Raw genomic sequence first — 23889 nt, forward strand, 5'->3', positions numbered from 1 at the left:
TGACTTTTTAGATGAGGGTGGTAACTTATTTTTTTCTTTAGGAAAGGTCATTATGTTGTGTTTTGGATTAATTAAGCGAGTTGGTCTTTCTTGCTTCTACAGATTACCATGGGCAGGACTGGTCATTTGGTTTGTTCTTTTCATAAATTTGGTCAGTTGGTTGGTTCTTCCGATGAAGTTGGTTTCTTGAATGATTTTGCAGTCAGTTGTCTAGGTCCAGACGATTCTTATCAGTTTATTGGTTCTTTAGGTAATTTTGATGAATTGATAGGTTTTTAGAATGAGACTCGTCTGGTTGATTTTTTAAAGATTATGGTCAGGTGGCTGGTTCTTTGGACTATGGTTGGTAGCCCTTTGTTTTTCTTTCTCATGAGATGGTTCATTAGGGGCTAAGATCTTTAGAGCATAGTTGATAGTTGATTAGTTTTGTACCAAATTGGTGGTTGTGCAAATGAAGTTGGCCAGTTGTTGTTCAAATTGGATAGGTAATTATGTGACATGATTGTTTAGATGAGGGTGGTTATTTACTGGGCTGTTTTGTATATTTAAGAGTGAACAATTCGTGAGGTTCTCCAGCTGAAGTTGGTCAGTTGGTTCTGTTACCAGTGTTAATAATGTTGTTCAGCTGGTCTGTTGTATTCATGAGCTGTGTCAGTTAATTTGGGTTCTTTAGAAAAGGCTGATCATTTGCTGGTTGGTGATTGTTGGGGTTATTTTTGGCTGCTGTTATTTCAGTAAAGTTATTGGATTGGTATGTTGGTTTTTTTTTTCAAGGACGTTGGTCGGTCGGTTGGTTCTTTTCCTAGGGTTTGTAAGTTGATTGTTGATTCCAGTGAGATGAGGATGCTCAGTTGGTTGATATCTGAGATGTCACTGGCTTTGCCAATTAGTTACCTTTTTAGATGAGGTTCTTCAGGTGTCATTTGGCTGTGACTTTGTTTAGATGAAGATGCCGCTCGGTTGTTTGCTTAGACGTGTGTGGCAAGTTGAATTCAGAGAAGGTCAATTGGTTGGTTGGTTGGTTGGTTGGTTAGGTGGTGGCAAGTTGGTTGGTACTTTAGACATAGGTTTCCAGTTGGTTACTGATTTAGATAAGGTGAGATTGGTTACATACTTGGCTTGGTTGTTTAGATGGAGCTTTCAGTACAGTTGCTTGGTTGTTTGCACAAGATTGATCAGTTGGTTGGATTTTTTTATCAAGAGATTGGTGGTTTGGTTTGGTTATGTAGCTGTTGGTTAGTTGCTTAATTGGCTGCTCATATGGGTCTGCTCAACTGTTTGGTTCTTTAGATTACTTTCCTATTTATGTGGTCTTTGGATACAATGACCAGAAGGTTGATTGTCTATAACTTTTCTTTGGTTAGTGGTTTGGTTCCTAATTTGCTGTAAGATGATAATTTGTTTGTTGGTTGGTTGGTTCTTTAGTTAGGTGACAGTTGGTTCGGCTGTTGTTTTGATGAGGTGCATGTGGTTAGTTGATGGCTGTGTAGATGATTCTCGGCTAGTTACTAGGCTATTGGTGGTTACTTCTTTAGATAAAGGTTCCTTTGCTCAGGTGAAAAGGAAATGATAAATGTGACAGAACAGGACATGCTCACGTTTTTCTGCTCCACCCCATACCTTCCACGTCGGCCCGTTGATAATCCGATACTATATGAAGGTTTTCCTAGCGATTGTAGACAAATGTTTAGCCTAACAGAGAGTCTTTTAATGATAGCTAAGCAGGTAAATTGTTTTTTAGGTGATGTTCTCCATAGACAGAAAAACCTTTAACCGGCGCACGTTAAGTAGGTAATCAGAAAGGGAGATAAGGTAATACGGAAGTAAATAGGCAAATACCTTAAGTATATAAGTACACAGGTATTGGGAGTTGAATCAAGGAGCAGGGAGAAGATTAAGGACAACGGTTACCTTACTCTTTCTTCATTCGGAGCTTTGTACAAAGAGAAAGATGATTGTAACGGTGACTTTCACCGGGTAAACAACCTATCTACAAATTCGGCAAATTCAAGGCCATTTCTAATTCGCGGAAAAAAGGAAAGTTACAAGAGTAAAGAGTTTGTTTATAAGCTGACCTAGGGATCGTGATATTGGCCTACCGTGATTTACAGAGAATTCCTTAATTTGTTGATTTGTTCCAAAACGTTGGTTATCAGGAAAGCCGGACATGACGAGCCTAGCTGTTTGGTGGAAAATAGAAACAGCATAGCTAAATCTCGTATGACCTGGGTGTCGATTCGTGGGCTTTTCAATGACTCACAGACTTACCATATTAGCCTATGAGTAAAGAGCCCCCTTTTGAATGACTGGCAAATAAACACAAGACGTTACCGCCAACAAAACAACTGCTTCACGTTTCCAAGAACCAATGTATTCTACACTGATGCATGGAGAGTTAACTGCGAATTGGCCAGCTGTTAAACTTTGAAGGCGACGTGTTTCAGCAAGCCCGAATATGAAAAGCGGACTAGAGTCTTAAAAGAAATTAATTTACTTAAATCAGTTTAAATGGTTAACTACTGAAGACGCTATATTCTGAGGGCCCTGAGAAACCCTTTGCAAAACTTGTCAACCCTGTTTTATGCTCTTACCAGCAAAAAGTATGCAAGGCTTTTGGATGACGTCCAAGCTTTTGCCAAAGTGTATTGCCATTTCTTTCCAACGTTGTTAGTTATGGTTGTTTGCAACTGTCAAGTAGAAACGTTACGGTCATTATCTACCACTACTGCCGCATAAAGTGTAATATTGCAACCTGTATGGCACAGTTAGGTAAGACATTGTTTAAGTCTAAAAAGTCCATATATACTCACCTAATAAGGGCCGTGTAAAGGTAATTTTTACTGCATTAACCAAGATCACCCTATGTAACCTCTCCTAATGTGGCATCTTGATCAATGCATTCTTGTTGTGGATCATAGTAACCTCAAATTTCCATAGTATGCAAAATTTTTGTGGTAACTGCAAGCGCATGTCAAAAATAGCGAACAGTTGAAGTGGTGGAGAAAAATTCCTACCTGCATGCCTGATTTATCTGAAACGAGGTCATTTTTTAGGACTGATTTGTCCAGTCCTCGAGAAGCCTAGCACGAGTGACAAATGTAAACATAACGATCGGCTTTCACTGAGCTGAGAGTTTAAAGACAACTCTCCTCAAATTTCTCTGAGATTCCTGGTAACAATTGATTTTTGAATTATAAGTTGGGCTGTGAATGGCCTTCATTGCCGCTCTTATGTACATAGTAACGGTTTTGCAGGTTTTGCAGAGAGGAAGGTTACATTCATCTCTTTCCTCAATAAGTGTACTTACGAACCAGATTTGTGCCTTTCATAGTTTTCACACTGATTAGCTTGAAAAGCTGCCAAACACAAAAATTGGATTCCTGTTGCCGAAGTTAAGAGTAAAATGCATTAGTAGAGTCAAGAACATCTTCACTTTGCCGCGAACTATGATCCGATTTTTGTGTTTAGGAAATAGTATGAACGGACGTGTTTCCAAAAGTTGTTATTGACAATGGAATTCTGATTACACAATCTAGCTGAGATATTCACCGGGAATCAATTTCACGATTACACATAACCAGAAGACCGTTTTTTAGTCCATGAGAAATAGGTGTATGCACTTTGTTTTTGTATATGCGACAAGCTTTTACGGTTAGGTTTAGGGCAAGGGTTACCATTTTCGTTTAAGATGGGTGTATGCGTCTTATCGGCATCGTTCTCAAATGTTTTAATCAGTTTTAACCAAATGTCTTTCCTAATGCTTTAATTTAGAAAAATAATCATTCCTCTTTAAACATTATCGGAGAAAAGATACCTCGAGTTTGCTATACTGTAGAAATTTCTCTGTCACATCACTAAAATTTTCGTTACACTTTGTCAACGCAGTTTTCTCAAAGGTTATTTTCCCGGCTTCGTTTGAACAGAATCGTGATTTTCACATGGAAAAAGAGCTTCCATTAGGACTCGAGTTGACTCCCAGATTCAAATCTAGAGTGATTTTTTTTATATAAAATGATTATCTTACATATTTCTAATTCTATAGTTTGCGAGAATGAAATCCTATTGACTATTCAAATACCTAGAGCAATTTCTTGACAGTGTTTTCATGCTGTTCTGATGACAAATTTTGCTGATTTTAGGGTTTTCCTGTTCATGCAGGCAAGATTATAATTTGGCATTCTGGGCACTCCTAGGATCAAAAAGGTTGTTTATTATCTAAAGGACTGACAAAAGCGGCTTCTTGTCAGTTCTGTTCATCAAGACATGCGTACATTTTGCCGCAGATTTCTTTTCTGGCAGTGTTTGAGTTGAGACGTTTTTTCGTGTGGTACAAAATGTACACTGCGATCATTCATCTTCGCAAACTTTTGCAGTTGAATCTTTCGTAAAATGTTAAGATAAGGTTGAAATTTATTAACGCTCAACTGGTTATAAAAGGGTAGAAAATCCATTAACTCCACATGCGAGCGAACCTCCGAACCAATCAACCGCATCAGTAAGATTGTGTCACGTACGCTTTTGGCAAAAATCCAATACATTTTATTCGATAAGGTGGAATTTAGTCTACTTTGGAAAGTCTGGAAATGATCAGTTACCTATCACAGAGCTGACAAAACTTCCTCAAAGTCCATTAATTTGTCACAGTCTTTGTAAGACCTTGAAGGAAAGCTTGCATGCAACTATGAGCTTGACATAACTTTAGAAAATAGAAGAGTGTAACAACTTAAACAGCCTGTTGGCAGCCAGCATGGATCATTGAATAACTGCTCTCGATTTGGCAGAATTTACTAAGTAACCGTTTACTGTTATCATCGTTTTCCTATCCTTCAGTTTTCTTTTGGATACCTATGCTCATGAATGCCATGAATATGATGTTCAACTTTTGATTCTATCAAAGCTGACAAAATTTAAATAAGTTGAGTTGTAAATATGCCAACTGGAAGTGATTATAACATGAAAGCTTTTTTCATAACTTTGTCTTGTTAAACTCGTGGAACTCTTACTCAGCGGAGAACCACTCTTCATGATTCAGATGATACGCCCGAGCTTTCCTACATTAACATTTTCATGTTTTGCATAGGTCTGTCAAAATTCTCTTTGAGAGACCTTAGGTCTTGTTTAATGCATCTTGTATCCGACTGATCATTTCCTCCAGAACATCACATGGCGTTAAGAAAAGCTAGGCATGAATAATTTCTGGGGATTACAGTTTAACATCAAAGATGATTATTAGACTGATCTCTATCACTCAAATTATTATTTTTGAATTCATTATCCATTGCAATTGTTTTGCATTGCTATTTCTTTACTTCAGTTGTAGTTCATCAAATTTGGGTGTTTTCTGTACATGTAGTGTGAAGACGAACAGTGAATTGAAACAAGTGGCAGTTTACAATAAGGAAGGAGAAGCATTGTATCAGTAGGGTGATTTTCAAAAAGTGTAGGAAAAAAAAGAAAACAAAAACTGATACAAGAAAACTCTCCCGTCTGTAATAGCAAAAATGAAAAATATATGTTTAGCAGGTTAACAATTAATACTTTTGATTTAGAATGTTCTTATTTTACAAGATTTGAACTGAAGCTAACTAAAAATGTTCGTTTTTGCAGAGAAAGTGAAGTACAAAGAGACTGGGACCTAGCACTGGCCTGGCATGAAAGAGAGACTCATGTAAACAACTTGAGTTGTCCTGGTGATTCAAGATGGCGGTGAAAAACGGTGCATACAGTCTGGAGGAAAAACGCGAAGCTGTAGCTTATTTCAACAATAATGAGGTACCAAAACAGATTGAACAGCTTCTCAATAAGATGTTCAAGGAAAAGCCAAGCGATATCTTTGGATATATGGTACGTAAATGATTTGTTATGCTTCTATGGTTGTTTGCACGGCAAAGCATTTGCCGCCATTGCCGGGCAATGCAATGCATGTGCTGTAAATTAAGCTAAGAAATCTTGAAAGACATTTGAGCTTGGTGGGAATTTCTTCTCATATTCAGTAGGAAAATGTTTTGAAAGGTTAAAAATTTTCAAAAGATTGCTCAAGGTGCTTCTTTTGATATTTGAAGCACTGGTTTTGTTCCCGCCAACTTCACAAGTTACCTTGTGCTTACTACATGTACAAGTTCAGTTTTGTAAGTAGGCCTTGGCTAGTTTACCATTATTGGATCAACATATATTTAATCTTCCGTTGTTTGGTTGATTATTGCTGTAAAGATGGGTGCTGTTTGCACATTTTTCGTGGAGGATAATCATGAATGTATGTGTAAAGTAAAGAGATGTGTGTGCAAAGCATTTTTTGTGGGGGTAGGGTTGAAATTTGCAATTCTGACTTTCGTAGATAGTTTTCGTAGATAATTATGAAAACAAAAGTCATGGCCCATTTTATTTTTTGTGTTCAGTTTTTACTCGTGTTTTCACACATGGGTACAGTTTTGGTCGTTCAATCATGGCTTGCTTCATTCAAGCATCTTCAAGTTTTTTTTCACTTGTTCTGAAAAATACCCATGATTACCCAGTACATGCATGACTTTTCCGTAACTGTTGAGGAGAACCCTAATGTTGATCGCACAGTCTGAAGGTTGCTAGCTTACTCCAGACTGCAGGTGTCTGCATCATGGGGAAGGGGTGGGTCAGAATTTCCCACTTCCCACTTCTAGCTTTGTGCCTTTTATATTGCAAACTATTTTACATTTTGCAAAATTTCTCCTTTAGTTCCAAGTTTCTACCACTTTCAAAATCCTGCTTCATGGCCTCTCTTCTCATGGCTCCCATAGGTGTTCTGTCTTCTAAATCCCCAGGTTCGCACTCCTCTGTCCCCCTTCCCCTCTCCTGTTTGAAATAGGGTACAAAAACTCTAACATGGCCTTATTAGCAAATGTATTAAAGCAGTATCATAAGGTCTGAACTGGAGGAAAGGGTTTCTTTCCTTCTGCAAGTGCATAAAATAATGGTCACTGGCAAACCATTAGGGAATAAAATACTTGGGTTAACCTGCAGTGGACTAGAATCCTCTCCTGGGAGTGGGGGAGGGGGGATGTAGTGAATGTAGACTGAAGTAACATAGTTGCTATGCAACAAAAACTGGAATGATAGCACCAACCACTCTCAAAATTACTTGTTTTTTTCCCTTTGATCTAATCATAGTTGGAAAATCTTAAATGATGTTCATGAGAGGAGAATAGCCATCTTGATGAAGTAAATAGTGATAAAATTATTGTAATTACATGTACACGTGCAGTGCTAGCTTGTCTCTGTTGACAATTTTTTAATTTTTAAGTGTTAGTTAATTTTCAAACTAAATTATTGTTAATATTTCAGGCAGAGTACTTTGGGAATCGTTCTCAAGCACCAACAATATCTAAGGTATTTTTATGATTCATGTGTTCCTGAGTATCGAAACCTACCCCAAGGGGGGTAATTGGAAATTCCAAGGGGACCGGCATACAAAGGTCAAGCCTGCAGTTTGAGTGGCAGTTTTCATATTTTTTATGTCATGTAATGCCTCTATCCCTGACTATGAAAAATAACACTACATTATCGACTCAATGAAATAATACTTTGGGCAATGCTAAACATTGGTTGATTTAAATTTTGGATGCATAGACCATATGGCAGGGGAGTCTCAAAAGCCAAAATAAGGAAAGAATGAACTAACAAGCTAAACTGGAATTTCTGGGGGGAAGGCTCAAATCAATAATTCCTCTGTTGGGGCAGGACAGATATTTTCTGGAAAAATACATGTACATGTGAAATTACATTATTTTAATGTTTAGTAAAACTAGTGGAGAACATATATGGTTTTTTCTGTTCATTTAATATTTCATTCAAGCTGGGTGAAGCATTCCAGCCAAGAATAAAATTCCAACTTGATTATTGCCATATTGGTTTCATTCCTCTTTTCAAGATTGCACCCTTGAAACAAATTCATTTAGCTGTCAATTTTGAATGGATTTAAATTCCATGCATCTGCTTTGTGAGAATATAATGTGACAGTTTCCCTACTGTATAAATTAAGTTATAATGAAAACCCGTGTTTTTAACTTCACTTGATATTTTCCCTTTTCTCTGTGCAGCCACCTAAAACTCTTTAGAAACATCTCATTTTTTATATTTATAGTCTGATACTGTATGCTTGAAAATTGCTGGAAGTGACGAGGAAAATGAGGAAAAATTAATAATAAAATGCATATATAATCATTTATAAGAGATACGGTGTAATACATAATACAAATCAGGAAACCTGTCAAATTCCCACATGTGATATGCATGAAGCCTAGTATTATATCCAATCAACATTAATGGCTCCTACATGTACATGTAGATCTAAGTTCTGATCTACAATGTAGTTACAATTTGAATTTTTTATTCTTCACTTGAACTGCGGATTATTGGAATTGATAATTAAATTAAGATTGCCACTGAATAATTGCCTTCAAATTTTATGCTTGGAAGGAGTGCTTGACCATGCAAGCTTAATTATCACTGTAAGGGTGGCAGGCATGATGGGCCGGGGTGTAATTCTATATAGCTGTGTCCCTTAATGGGAACTGGCATAATCATTCACAAAAGAGATTCGTAGTGTGAAAATCAATCAGACAGTTAGTACATATTAATCTAAATGGGACAGGTTGTAGGGACTAAAAACAATCCAAACGAAACATTTGATTCTTCCCTTTTGTGTCTTGGGGGTGACAGGGTTGGGGGGGGGAGGGCCTGAAGTTCCCACTTCCTGTGTCTTCTACTCCAGGTTCTTACCCCTTCCATGGCAACTCCCATCTCTTTGTGCTTCTGCTTTAATTCCCACCCCACTCTAATACCATTTTGTCCCATTCTAACATCTTCTCTCCCGGTACACAAAGCCCATGTTTTTGCCCCCACTCCACCATGCCTGGTTCCCTTCACTTGTGTTAACTTGCATATTACAACCAGCATAACCTGTAACACCTTGTTGTCAGTAGTACAGCACTGTAATTATGCTATGGCTGACTAATAACCTACTGCCTCAAATACCAATATGGTACAGGTACTGTATGTGTAGATACATGTACACCTGTAGGTGCCTTAGAAATCCAGTAGCCTCCACTGTGGTCAGCCCAGCCATGAGCCTTGCATGCCCAACACCCATCACACTGATTTAAAGTCAGTGAAAGAAAATAGTTTTTTGATTAAAAACAAGCTTGCATACATGTTATGTCAGCATGTTAGTATCTTGATGGTATTCATGTGGTCCCAACTCAGTTTTGTATTGGGAACACTGCAGATACTGTGCCGCGCATACCATTTACAGCTGCTGGTCAACAAAACTAGACAGCTACATGTACATATACAGTACATACATGTATATATACATGCTTATGTCTGGTTAACTTTTTAGTGGGGTTTATGTGTCGTCATGAATAAGGATTCAATAGGCCTGAAGAGCAGGCAAAAGAAAGTTATGGAGAACCCTATGTTTGTTCCCCTTCGCCTTGACCGGCAGATTAATGTAAAAACAAACAAGAATTCCCTGCTTCATAATGCAAGTAACCTGGAATATGGTTGATTTAATGACAGCAGACTGTAATTCATGTGTGCCTTTTCTTTTACGTGTAGATCTCTGCAGCAGAAATTCTCAGCAGCCGGGGATTTCCAAGCTTTGAAGTCAGCTTTGATTGCACAATTAATGGACTGTCAAAGGTAGTTACTGATTTGGGATGACTGTACATTTTTAAAAATATAAGTCTATTGCAAAACATTGTTTATTCTTCTTTGATGAGTTATTTTCAATAACCATTGAAAACACAAAATAATGTAATTGGTGGAGCACTGCAGTTGGCATTATGCTTGAACACCCATCAGTAGTCAAACATTGTCTGTAATGATCGACACCTACATGTACCTCCTGTCATTATGTTTTGACCCCCTGATTAGAGGATATAAACTGATTGTGGCCCTGTCTACTGTCTCATCTTGATCTTGTTATATAGTAAATGTTAAGTAATCATTACACAGGCTTGGTTCCCAATAAACCTTTTGGATAGGATAATATGTTGATTTAACTCTAGATTTAGCAATTATATAAGACCATAAACTATTTTTCTCTTCGGTTAGAACCTGGAGGTGAGGAGTGCTTAGAACCATTTGCATGAGGAGGGGAACATATTTGCTTACAGCTGTATAAGGCCATCTTAGAGTTTACATGTATACCCTCTTGCAGACCAGAAGTGAAAATAATGCTTTTTTTTTTTTTAATAAAACACGTGCTGCGAGTTTTTTGAACAGCTTCAAAAATATTCTTGGAAAAGTGTGTGTCAATAGAGCTCATAACAATTATGCTTTTGTGAACGTTAGAAATTAGCATACAAGAAAAACACCGCATATGTTAATGAGGAGTGTTTTATCAGCTGATGAAACACCGTATACAAATAAGGAGGAGGTTTATCGACATAAAGTCACCGCACATGATGTATTATTGACCATTTGATAGGTCAATGGACTTATGAATTATTAATGAGTTTTTGAACACAATTAAATGTAACTCCTTTATTATTATATATGACTCATTTTGCAGCATGTAGCAAAAGTGGTCTCCCCAGTGGATTCCAGTCCCCTTGCAGACTCTGTACTTCCCAAGGTCAAAACCCCAGACTTAAAGACCAAGACACCTGACCAACCCAAGCAACAAAAGGGTGCAGATGTTACAAGCAGCATAGGAGAGTCAGAGAGTGTCGCTAAAGGAGTAGATATCAATGAAATGATTGAAAGAATTGATGACATCATAGCACCACTCATTGTGGGGTGCGACCCTACCGATCAGAAGGTTGCAGATGAGACATTACAGTAAGCAAATTTGTTTGTTTTTCTGGTTTAAAGGTTAACCTTGGAATGGGCACGGGTAGACCTTGAAATTTTTCATTAGGGGTATGCAGCCCTTTAGGCTATTTTTCAAAGTCCTGCCAACTTACCAGGCTCAAAAATCTTTTTCTTTTTTTTTTTGTGCACAGTGTTTCTCCTCACAGATTCATGTTTTATTTTATTTATTAATTTTTTTTATCAAAGCAGTATTTCAGACAAAACGCCTTAAATGTTTTTTTCTTGCCCAGGCCAAAATGGCAGAGGGATCCGTCTATAAGATATTTTACATGTCCAATAGCTGCTAAATAAAAAGCCCTGTTCAGATTTGATCAACATGTAACATGTACAATGTGTGATGTAGGTGTACAACCTGTTTCTTGGAAACACTCATCTGGCTGAAAGAGCTGCATCCTTTGGAGTTACGGGTATGAGTATGGCAATTTCCCTCCACCCCTATGGAATGCTGAAAAAATTTTGCAATTTTACTACATGTATAGTAACATTTGTACTGTAATTTCTTGGCTGGGTGGAGTACCCAGTCCTTACTCTATTCCTTCCCCAGAGAGAAGGAGGGGAAGGAGGTACTCAAGAAATTTTGTACAGGGAGGCTCTGCCCCAAGGTCCAGACCCTTACCGTTTTTTTTTTTTTTTTTTTTTTTAACGATAATATTGCCTGTACTGGTCTGTGCTGAAAAGGAGCATTTTGATTGGCTCCCTGAGCATGTTTTAAATTAAACTAATTGTTCGGTCCTCATTGGGAAACTATTGGTCTTGTCCTTTTTTGTTGTTGTCATTACAAGTTTATGGAGCAACCCGAAGGCGAAGAACTCCACCAATATTTTCTCAACATTGTTCAAACCATCATGTCAAGAGTTTTACTACTCTGACAAAGAACACAAACAAGTTTCACGCGGACTTGAAAGCAACAATGGGAAGGGAATGCCTATTATAATAAAAACCTTAATGAACTGGCTTGGTCAGTCCTTATTGGGAAACTATTGGCCTTGTCCTTTTTTGTTGTTGTCATTACAAGTTTATGGAGCAAGCCGAAGGCGAAGAACTCTACCAATATTTTCCCAATATGGACCTCACACTAGCTCAATAACATAATTATAAAGTGTATAAATATACCATTTTTGACAGAAAAGGTACATGTACATGTAACCCTTTCATATACCTTCCATAGAGAAATGGTACATTGTACTCCTTTCTTACAATGTATACCTACAGTAGAAACACTGCATCTCTTTTCGGTGAATCTGTTCGAGATATTTTGAAAAAGGCCCTCCCTTTAATTTCAAATACCTAAATGATAATAAACCCTACCCTTTTCTAACTCAGCTTGTGAAATTCGTATCCTTTTAATATATACCTCCAGTCTTCTGAAAAAGGTACCCCCTTTAGGCGTAGCCTCCCCATATAGTCCATTATAGGAGACTGCCTCCTCCCCCCCCCCACCAAAATCCTTCCGACTTCTTGTTTCCTTCACTTCTCTCTCCTGAAAATATGGAATGCTTTGCCATTATCAATTACGTCTTCCCCTAGTCTATCCACCTTCAAAAGAAAGCTTCTTTATTTCCTCAGTTAATTGTACGAAACGTCCGACTCTTTTTTGTCTTTATAGTCTGTTAAAAAATCTAAATACAAAGTCTTTACTAGTCTTACAGTCCTAACATATCTCCGAGGAGACCTCTCAGTATAAGCCCGAGGATTTCTTGAGGTCTCCTCGCCACTTCTTACTTCTTCTTTTCCTATTATTATTCACTGTAAACATATGTAACATCTTAGTCTATTATTCACTGTAACTTTCTATGAATGTATGTCATGGTGAATAAAATAAATAAATAAATTATTGGATCTACCGGGTAATGCCTCCCCCCCCCCCCCCCCCCATTTCTACCCCTGGGATATCACACCTCCCGACCTCTGTTTTTCAACCTTTTCCACCAAACTAACTGTTCCTTTCCTGAAAAAGAGATTCATGGGTAATTGAAGCTGGCAAATTTCCTGCCAATGAAAAAAAATCCGTTCAGATCTGGAGTTTGCTTCTCTAGATTCAGGCTATCAGATGAATTTCTAAAAGATAACCAGTATTTCCACTGAGGCAAAAACAAGGGTGACATTACTACATTGACATTTAACAGCTATTATTTTTTACATGCTAATTAGATTTTCTTTATTGCTACACGTATAAGAGTATATAGCCATTGATGAGTGTAGGCAAGAGTCCCTCTTGCCTTCCCGCCCCCAGCGTTATGGTATTAGGCACTAATGCTATTGTTATGGCAAAAAGAAATTATGAGAAATTTTAACGTGAAGTGAGAGACGCAGTCTATATTTTACACACGAATTAAAGCAGACCTTGGAAATGAATGTGTGAAAACTGAGCACTGTTTGATCATGCTACCAGTGTTTTGACCAAAATCGTCACTCTAGCTGTCTCTTGCTTTTCTAGCCTGCGAACATGCTCCCAAGTGGGGTACAGGTTGAAGAGAAGAATCAGCGAGGTCAGCGAGCCGAGCTTGGCTGTGGGGCAGCGAGAAAGAAAGGAGAGAGGCCCCATCCTCTCTTTCTTGCTCCCAGACGGGACTCTTCGTCCTTTACCCTACTTAGGAGCCTGTCCATGAACTGTCACCCTTCTAACACAAAACCTTCATTTGAATCAAGTTGTTGACGCAATAATAGTTATAATCCGTGTCTTGTAGAAAACTGGAGGAACAAGAGAAAGCCGCCTCAAAAGTTGACAACAATGAAGGCATTGAAAATCAAACAGAGGAAGGTGTTGATACAGACAAAGCTGAGGAGAACCAAGATGAGGGCAAACCAGATGCCAGCAAGAAGCCCAGTGTCTCAAGAGGAGAGAGTAAACAATCGCACATTTCACAAGACACTGGCAAGAAAACAGAGAGCAGAAAACAAGGCACTGCTCCAAACAAGGACTCACTGGCGCAAGTCATACCTGATCTGGAAGAAGAGGAGCTCTGCAGAGATTGTGCCATGATTGCTGTTTCCATGGGAATGGCTGTTACCGGTGCAAAAATTAAGGGAGTTTCTTTGTATGAACATCTGGCCAGAGTATCTGGAAAAGAGGTATTTTGGTCTTTTCTTTTACTCTGTGTGTCACAAAGCAATCAAGTCCTTAAGGCCAAGTAATACGGGCAATTTTTTTGCAACATATGTTGCATTGCAAGTTGCAAGTTGCAATTGTTTGTTGCCCGTATTACTAACTCCGGGCGCAACAAATTTTCATGTTGCAAACAGTAGAAACAGCGTCTACTTTCTGCAATACGGGGGAAAAAATTGCAACTTGCAACTTAACATTTGTTACACAACAATTTGGCCCGTATTACTTGGGCCCTCATAGGCGATTTTTATGATGGCTTCATGTTACTAAATACAACCAGCACGCAGAGTCCTTGAGGTGCTCTTATTCCTGTTCAAATTAAGGCTATTGTAGCGAAAAGGGAAAACGAAATGAATTCTAGTAGGTGAAATTTGAAGTAATGTGCGTTTGCTTTGATTTCACTTTGCTACACTTTGTGATTATCTTACTCCATGTACATGTATAGGAAATTAGCGCCCTGTAAAAATCAACGGGAGTTCAACAAAATTCGCCTTCATTTAATTGAGCCACGTTAGCGTGAACGTGAATTTCCGCTACCCAGCGGAGCGTTTATTTTTCGAGTTTCATTTCAATCATGTCTTTGCCAACTTCTTGGTTAGGGGTAATTCAAAATTTAAACAACACCTCTCTTTGTTTAACATATTTCAACCCTTGAATACATCGTTTGGGATATTTTAGGTCCGTCTAAAATATATCCTTATAAAAAAGAAAGAGTGTAACGTATAATAATGTCATGTATAAAAATGCGTCATTTTCTCAACCAATTACGAGTAAAACTTAACCCAATCGTGGCTGGGTCGCACACATTTTCCCGCAATAGGCACTTGCTTCGAGTCCTGATTGGTTCATTGTGTTGTTTAAGGTTGTTGTGATTGGATAGAAAGATTTACGTTGAGTTTGGTTTTAGAACACTCAGTTGAAAGCCACCTAATATATATGCTTTCGTATTTTGTTTGCTTATCGCTGCAGATGGATGATGTCTTTTCCCTACCGATTCCAATGATGACTTTACTGACAAGTGGCAAGTTTGCTGCAGGAAAACAGAATCTTATCAAGGAAATTCTCATTTTACCCCAGCCAGGAACGCCCATGAACAAGGTACCATTCTTGTTTATCCGTCCCTCTGTCCCTCCCTCCATCTATTTTGTCGCTGTTGCTGTCCTATTGTAGCTTATTGTTGTTTCAACTAAAAATCTTGAAACTCTGTCTACGGAAGAGAAGGAGAATGTTTATTATATGAAACGACATCACAATTATAGATAAAAAAAATTCCTGTAGAGTACTACCCATTTCCAAATGGTGGCCATTGATTACATTGGACTGTTATATGTGGTCAAAAGACGTACTAAGTATCAAACACGAGAAGGTGTTTTTCATCAGATATCTAAACACTGAGAAGTAGGTTGAAAAAACGAGACGCAGCCGAGTTGTTTTTAAATGACTTCGAGCTGTTTGGATATCTGATGAAACACAATTTCGAGTGTTTGATATCGCTTCTCAAATGATCAATAACTCTCAGAGAAAGTTGGCAAAATTTTATGGTAATTAGGAACACATATCCAAACCACAGTCACAGTAGTGATTTTCTTTGTTTTCTCTCGATGAATTATTAGTGAGTTTGAGAAGCATATACCAAAAAAGAAAATAACGTAATCGCGATGAAGGCTTCGAAATGTTGACGCCTTTTTGTCTGTTTTCTCTTTGTTTGATTGTTTCAAAAGAGATATCAACAAAAAAGCAGTCAAGGGTATTTCGTCAGACCACCAACTAATCGAATCTCTTATATTGAGAAGAACGTACTTAAAGGGGAAGTCCCTTGGAGTTTTTGACCTGTTTTGTTAAAAATGGTGAAATAAGACTTTCACATAGCTACAAAACAATTTTAGAACAAAGAGAGGAAAGAGATGAACTCAATTCTTGAAAAGAGCAACTCGTGATTTGTTCTAGCGCATTTTGAAAAAAAAAGCGGAAACTTGAAAAACGTTAGCCTAACATTTTTCAAGTTTCAATCCATTCCGACCTACTCTGTCTCTAGCCAGAGGCACTAATCGACAGTTTTATTGCACTATAGGGAGATAATTTATAACAAAACTAGACAATTATTTTATGTTTCTGTTGACAGACAAACATTATTGGGTTTTGAAATAACATCAAATTTGCGCGATACTTCCCTTTAAGCATACAATTTTATATGGCTTTTTTTTCTTTTTTGTATTGTTGGTGTTGTTTTGCGCGAAGCAGGTGGAAAGTTTCTTTTACCTATGTAGCCCGGGATTTTTTTCGACCTCTGTAGACGGGAAAATGAAAACTATGACAACGACACTTGGATGACAAATAAATGTACAAAGATATTAGCGGGCAGTTGATAAAGTCATATGACGTTGGAATTACGTCATGATTTTCAAATGGCGGCCATTTTGGATTTCCACATTTCCGCAAAACTTGAGAAAACGACCAGAATTGACCGACACGTAATTAAAACCAATGGAACATCACTAAAAATGGGCTAAATATCCCGTTCAGAGATATGGTTTCGCTTTTTCGTGCTCCGATGTGCAGATTTGTCGTCTATCTGTTCCGGATCAGGGACCTCTCGCTGTGCTCCTCTGTTGAACTTTCCAACAGTTTAGATTAATCCAGAAAAAGTGAGCTTAAGTGAAGTAATTTATTTAATAGCGACCTTCAGATTAGGCTCGATTTCCAGCCGCTGTTCGGGAAACGAGCCCGCGCTCCTCCCTCTCGGGGAGGAACGAAGACCGGACTCGAGAGAGCGGCGGAAATCGAGCCTACCTTCAGATCAGAGTACGAGTCCGAGATTGAGTACGAGTACGACTTTCAAATTTCAAATGAGTCACATCCCCAGAACTCACGCCCCTTCCCGTTGTTTACCAGCAGATAAGGAGACCCTAGAAACAAGACTGGTGTGACAAGCGGCTTGCTAAACCACGCAAACTAGATTGGAAGAGTCGTACTCGTACTCAATCTCGTACTCGTAGTCAAATCTGAAGGTCCCTAATGTCAATAACACGGGGAGTGCTTGCGCAATCTCCCAAGCCAGAGGCTCATGGAACCCGATACATTTCAGTAATGGTCGCTTATACACAAAGTGCATGATTTGCTGATGTGTACCTGTGTAAGACAGACAGTCACAGATAATATCTTATTTCAGTTTTGGTCGTGAATATAACGCTGCTCATTAAAATATCTATATTTCTTAATTTTTGTCTTTGTGTAAGAGTCTGTGTGCAATTTTCACACATTGTGTCAAAATAACCTTTTTGCGCTGACGATAGGAAAAATCACAAGGGTCTGTGCATCTTCCGTCCAAACAGTTTTAATCAAAATCGAACACTTGATTTTTATTTGTCATTGGGTTTACTTTTTTCCTAATAAACAAAATTAAAATGAAATCTCGACAAGTGCAGGCTGCAGTTGTTCAAAGGGCGGATAACTTTATCCAGTGGATAAGTCACTATCCAGTGGTGCAAATGTATACCAAACAACGCTTCTGGCAGGCAAGTTATCCACACAATCCCATCATGATACATAAATTAGACATACGCGTCTACTCTATACACAAATTATAGGGCCATAGGGAAATTCTTGCATACATTTATTTGCCGCATAGCAACCTATCCAGTGGATAAAATTATACGCTCTTTGAACAACCGGGGCCAGATGTACAGTTTGAATTTTCGTTTGCGAGTGAACAACGTAGTTGAAAAGTGGTGATAGTCCAATTTCGATATATTAAAATTCTAGCATGGCCACGAGAGAGTGGTTTCTGCATGCATGAAGATCTATTTGAATGAGTAGGATTGTATTTGTTTTTGAACCAGTTCAGGCCTTGGAAGGATACACTTCTGTAGCGGCGGTGGACGCTTTTGATCAATACTTGGCTCGGCTTTATATGAATGGAATAAACAACGAGGTCAAATGAGTTTTTTCAATGGCATGGTTTTAAATTGTACACTACGTTTGACTTCGTAGTAGCACTCTGCTGGTTGTTGCATCGTTCGATTGTATGGCTCATAAATTTGTTTTTCCGCTGAAAATCTTGGTACACCGACCGATTTTAAATTTGAATTGTTTGTTGATGGTACAGCTTATGTGTTTTGTTGTTGGCAATATTGGAAGCACCGCCTACTGATTTCCAACTAGGAACTGGATATTTGCTTCCGTACAACAGATTGTCATAGATATCTCATTTCAATCTTGTCGAAACACACCTGATGTTTTGAATGTGGATTTTTAAAACAAGGCTTAAAATGAGCGTTGCGAATAAAGTCTAATTAGGAGGCCGGAAACTGCTTGTTATTGAGTCCCACCACGCAATTTCAATTTTCTCTTTGAGTATGTGTGCACAGATTTCACTTCTTGTGTCAAAAAAGGCTTTTTTTTTCGCTGACAATAGCCAAAACGGTTGCCCAGTGTCATTACGAACTGTCTATTGGAGCAGATTAGTACCAGTCACCCTGATTCGTCTTATTTTTATGAATTCAAAATTATCTATTTTTTAACCCATGAAATCGTTACAATTGAATTCATTTGAGGCGTTCTTTTAACGGTAGTGAATACTAAAACGTTACTCGATTTAGTTTAAGTTTTGCACTCGTAAAATCCCGTCAATAAATTGTATTTTTCACGCTTGGTTTTAGGCGTTTTTTTCCTTCTTCATCTGTCAAAGCGCGTGCAATAACGGCCAATGTTTCATCAGCTTTCCCTCATCAACCGTTTTTCGTCAGTTTTTGATCTCTAAAGTGTCCCAACTGATTAAACTGTGATCAGATGCACATTTTCTCAAGCGAAAGTCAACTGTGATAGTAGGCCAATATCGAAATATTGTAATCAAAGAACCAGTATGCTGAATTTATAAGGCGACGTGTTACAACAAGTCAGTTAAAATAAAAAAAAAAGAAAAGATGTGTTACAGATTCAATAAAATTAGAAAGTTAGACAAAAACGGCTACTTACAACCGCAAAACTAGAGAACACCATAAACTAATTACCATGCCGACTGGTTGGCAACTTCTGGTTAGCTAAAACTTACAACGCGTTTTTAAAGCTTGGTTATATTGCTTTATTTGTTTGTTGGTTGGTTGGTTGGTTTAGCATCAGGTAGGTCGATCGCATCCAAGACGTATCGTAAAACCCACGTGAATTGGTTCACCATGCAGTACTGAGTTGTTCAGGGGGCTTCGCAATATGTTCCGCAGCGTTTCGATGACAGCGCGTCGAATGTGTCTCATCTTCCAGCAGTAAATCAAAGGATTTAGGGATGAATTGAGAAACATCAGAGTCAAAGTGTAAAACCGCCAAATCTGTATGGTTGTACTTCTTCCAGAGATTATAATGGCAATAAAAGTACACGTATTTGGCAAATAGCAAAGCAAAAACACGAGGTATACAAAGAATGTTCCGACGGCAAATTTTCTCTGCCTCGCAGCGTTTTCTCTCTCGCCATTCTGTGCTACTTGTTGAGCTTGAATTTGATTTGCGTGGCGTCTTACGGCTGCATAAATCTTGAAGTAAAGAGATGTTGTGGTCAAGAGACTAGAGACGAAGAGGATGGAATAAATCGCGTAGCTGATATTTTCTGGGATCCACAACCTAATGAAGGAAATAAGTGCACAGAAAACCCATTTTGAAATCACCACAGCAACAACGCGCTTGTGAGTCACTAGTTCCTGATATCTGAGATGAAGATGAATGGCCAAGAATCTGTCAACGGTGAGAGCCATCACACCAGTAAACGATACGGGCGAGAATGTGTTCAGCATGGTGATAAAAGCGATGTACGTGGTATTATAAGTTCGATTGTTTTCGATGTTTTGTGTCAAGGCTATGCCAAAAAGTGCGATGTACAAAGGCTGGGCCAGTAAGCCAGCGCCGAGATCAGAGACAGCTAGACTCAGCAGCATTGTTTTCAAAGGCTTTGGTAACGATGAAGTGTTTCTCAAGGCGTAGATTGTGACGCTGTTTAATATGATGGCGGTATAACAAAAGAAAGCGTTGAGAACGCAGTTAACAATGTATGACGAATGGAGATCTTCGCCGCCTTCCATCTACTTCAGCTTTTCACAAAAACGCGTGGCGGCTAAATATAAAACGTTTTTAAGATGGTCTGTTTAGGATCTATCTACGCGTGGAAAGCTTGATCGTGAAAAACTGACCGCTCTGTGTTGGGAAGCCTCAGATGCTGCTCAGATTGTCATGGAACATTCTTCGTACCTACTTTTCAGCACCGTACGGCATTTTGAGTTAATCCGGCCAAAAACAACACATATGAGTACGTCTGAAGACAATAGAGAGATTCAGAATTACACCTGTACGGCAAACGTCAGAAATGATCACGTGACCATGTTTATCTAACATTTATAGTCTCGCACTGGTTTCACTTCCTTGGTAAAATTGAATAGTTTTGCATTAGCATCAAAGGCCAGAATTATTTGCACTATTCTCATCTATGTACCCATTTTTTTTTTCAAAAAAGGAAAAAAAAAAAACATAAAGGCCAATCTCACGTTTTCCGTTTGGCGTAAACGTAATTCTGATTCTCTCTAATGTAATTGTCGCTTGAAGCAAATTGGTTTGCTGATCGTTCGGCCTACAGTGTATTTGATATCGTTTACCTAATTGCTTCAGTGAAACAGATGGTATTCGGTACTCTGTACCCTATTTCCAATTTGAATTTTTCATTTCATGATTAGATGTCATATTCTGAACAAGCATCAAAGCTCGTCCAGTTAGGAACCAGGAAACTGTTATTATGATGGAACACCGTCGCAATTTAATTTTGTTTTGTGCGAATTCTCCTTATTGGAACAAAATAGGCACATGGCAGCTGGCATCTAAATGATCACGTCGGTCACAAAAAAAGTACGCTAGCAAAAAAAGGAGCGAAATTACAAGCCTTTCTCAAGCTTACTACTGTGTAGAAATTACATTTTTCCAGAACAGTAAAAGCTCTGTCCATGGTTCGACCAAAGAATGAAAAGCACTTGTTTTAATGGCCAGTGAATTGCTTCCGAAAGCTATGCATTCTTCAAACAGTAATAACTATCGAGTATCTCTCTTTTTAGCTTTAAATTTGTATTTTGTATTTTGCATTTTGTCCTGGCGACATTTTTTGTCAGCTGTCAAGAGCCTGCGACAGTTTTGTAGGTTACATCGATCACAATCTTGAGTAGTCACATTTAGAAAAGTGACTTTAATGTACCTCAGTACTTTGAAGAACTAAAGAGTAGTGATTTTTTATGGCATCTCCGACAATCAAACTCTGGTCAAGACAAGGTGTCCGTATGTAATGGATTTTAGGGAATTGTATTGATCGGACTGTCCGTAATAACGAGGTGTCCTTATTAAATTAAGGTGGCTCCACAGGGTTTTCACTCATATAATATGCCGCGCGCTATGGTACACTTTGAAAGCCAGTTTTCTCTTGTTTTCTTTCTACCAATTCATTGAAATAACCCAAAATGTAATAATCAAGCATAAAACTGTGTCCTCGAGCTCCCGCTGGTCAAATAATGCCAGTGTGTTACTGTATGAAATTTTGATTTTTTTTTTTTTTTTTCAATTTCCTTTGGTGAAATCTTCTGAAATTGTTTAAAGGTGGATAAAATCTCATCAAGAAAATTCTAAGAGCAAACATGGTAAGGATTGCAAAGGCAGTTTTTTTTTTTTAATTTTGTCTAAATTGAGCTCTAACTAGAGCAAATCATTTGAAACCTCTGACCCAGTTTTTAGGAAATTTCACCGAAGGAAAGGCTGCTCCAGGGCTGTAATTTGAGCTGTATTGTTGACTTGTTTGGTATTTTGCGTGAGCCTGAGTCAGCTCGCGCGCACATTACTCGCATCTTCAGCTCGCGCACGCATATTGCTCACATCATCAACTGCACGCATATGTTGCTGGCATCATCACCTCGCGCGCGCATATTATTCGCATCTTCAGCTCGCGCACGCATCATCATCTCGTGCGCATATATTGCTGGTATCATCAGCTCGCGCGTATATATTGCTGCCATCATCAGCTCGCGCGCATATATTGCTGCCATCATCAGCTCACGCGCATATATTGCTGGCATCATCAGCTCGCGCGTGCACATTACTCGCATCATCAGCTCGCGCACATAAACTGCTCGCATCATCAACTCGCGCGCATATATTGCGAGCGACGAAATCGCGAGGCGAGTTCGTGGAAACGGACTTTGAGAAAGTCTAGAGGATGTTCTACCTGAAAGGAATGCCTTTTTGACCATCATAGTGTGCGAACGGGTATAGCTAAATTTAAAATTTTACTGTTTTAAAGGGTTCACCAATACTGTGAACCGAACGGGTAACAATTTAGTCCAGGTATTAGCAAAGGTTGCAAAAACTGAGAGGAAATTCCTGGAAGAAATTACGATGCAAAGATATTCTTGCAGTGCCAAGGACGTATGGGTATTCTCCTGTGTTTGGTTCATCTTTGAAGTATAAAGAAAGGTCATAACTTTGTGTTTTATGTATATCAATGGGGTACCATTTCCACAAATGTTGGTACGTGAAAGAGTAAAGTTTTGAATCTCCGTACGGAGCCTCCATTTATAAACCTTTATCGAGTACCCCTCAGGCGTTAAAGCTCCAAATCGGAGCTTGGGGACGGGGGGTAATATATCAAACACGAGGAAGAGGGTTTCTCATACTATTTCCAAACACAGAGAAGTTGCGCCTCGATTTTGCAACTAACTTCGAGGTGTTTGGAAATAGGATGAAACACTCTTTCGAGTGTGTGATATAGCTTCTCAAACCATTAATAATTCTTGGAGAAATTCCGCGCAAATTTTCACCAAATTTTATGATACACTGTAATTAGATCACATTTTCAAACCTTCACGGTAGTGCTCTTCATAATAAGCTTGAGAAAGAGTAAATAGTTAATTCTTTGGTATACATATCTGCAATGAACAGTTCTAGAATCTTGTGAAGATTAGCGTAAGGTGGGTTTGCATGATGACTGACGGAGTAGTCCTTTTTTCTAGGTGGTACATCAGTTTACCAACATTCACCAGCATATGGCGGAGGTACTTGTACAAAAATATGGAGTAAGTAATATGTTTGTTTGACATTTGTGACAACAGTTATCCAGGTTCATTGGAGCGATTTTCAACTAGGTGCTTGCACTATGTACAGAGCTTACTTTATAGTTCTGGGCCCAGTTGTTCAAAGCCCAATTAAGCTAATCCTGGATTTATGCAAACTTTGACTCGAGTTTAATAACTAATCAACAAAGATTCTTCCAAAAGATTTTCGGCCCTCAGTTTTGACTTAGACTTTTCTTTACCTTTAGCTTGAAGTTAGCTTTTAAACCCATTTTAACGAGCGACCATGAAAGCGTCGATTAACTTTTAATCGTGGATTAGCGTTAATCGGCTTTCGAACAACCCGGCCCTGGGCTTATTGAGCTGGCCTTGACTCTGTTTTGATACAAACCTCGCTGCTTTTCTCATGGAAATCGTATTGATCTTATGCTAACTAGTTTTCATTAACATATCAAAAGCACCGAGGTTTCTTTCGAAACAAACTCCAGCCTCGATTTTACGCGGTTACAACCGCCCTCCCCACGTGCATGTGCGTTTTGCCACAAGTTAAATTGCTGGAAGCATTTTTTCTCCATTTTGGGATTAGAGATAGCATGTCCGACGTTTGTGTTTTCAGCCGTCAGGTCGCTGCGTGACTGAGGATGGTAGTTACACTCCTTCAATGGACAAGCCAGACCAGGCGCTGGACTTTGTACAAGACGCCGTTTCCGCCTGTGGGTATAGCCTGGGGAATGACATTCACATTGTGCTCAACTGCGCCGCGTCAGAATTTTATGACCAGGTGAGTTAGTGTGTACCAAACTAGTAGATAGCAAGCAGCTACTTTATATCTTACCAATTTTCGAAAAAAAAACC

The 23889-nt window shown here is 38.7% G+C and overlaps 2 protein-coding genes across 2 annotated transcripts in view; one reads left to right on the plus strand and one right to left on the minus strand.

Moving 5' to 3' along the window:
* The window catches only part of LOC146465872 (enolase 4-like), a 41056-nt gene that overhangs the window by 2947 nt on the left and 14220 nt on the right, over positions 1-23889 (plus strand). Inside the window, exons 2-9 of the mRNA XM_085128108.1 lie at positions 5608-5844; positions 7315-7359; positions 9589-9672; positions 10547-10815; positions 13536-13920; positions 14924-15052; positions 22975-23037; positions 23651-23815. Coding sequence (XP_084984234.1) covers positions 5701-5844; positions 7315-7359; positions 9589-9672; positions 10547-10815; positions 13536-13920; positions 14924-15052; positions 22975-23037; positions 23651-23815 — 1284 coding nt within the window. The 5' untranslated portion in view covers positions 5608-5700. The remainder of the gene's footprint in view (positions 1-5607; positions 5845-7314; positions 7360-9588; positions 9673-10546; positions 10816-13535; positions 13921-14923; positions 15053-22974; positions 23038-23650; positions 23816-23889) is intronic.
* LOC146465873 (adenosine receptor A2a-like) lies at positions 18270-20417 on the minus strand. The gene has a single exon (XM_085128060.1). It carries the CDS (start codon positions 20017-20019, stop codon positions 19069-19071), a length of 951 nt encoding a protein of 316 aa, XP_084984186.1. The 5' UTR covers positions 20020-20417; the 3' UTR covers positions 18270-19068.

The sequence above is a fragment of the Pavona decussata genome, unplaced genomic scaffold (assembly GCF_977016875.1).
Source record: "Pavona decussata unplaced genomic scaffold, jaPavDecu1.1 SCAFFOLD_155, whole genome shotgun sequence".
Classification (NCBI taxonomy): domain Eukaryota; kingdom Metazoa; phylum Cnidaria; class Anthozoa; order Scleractinia; family Agariciidae; genus Pavona; species Pavona decussata.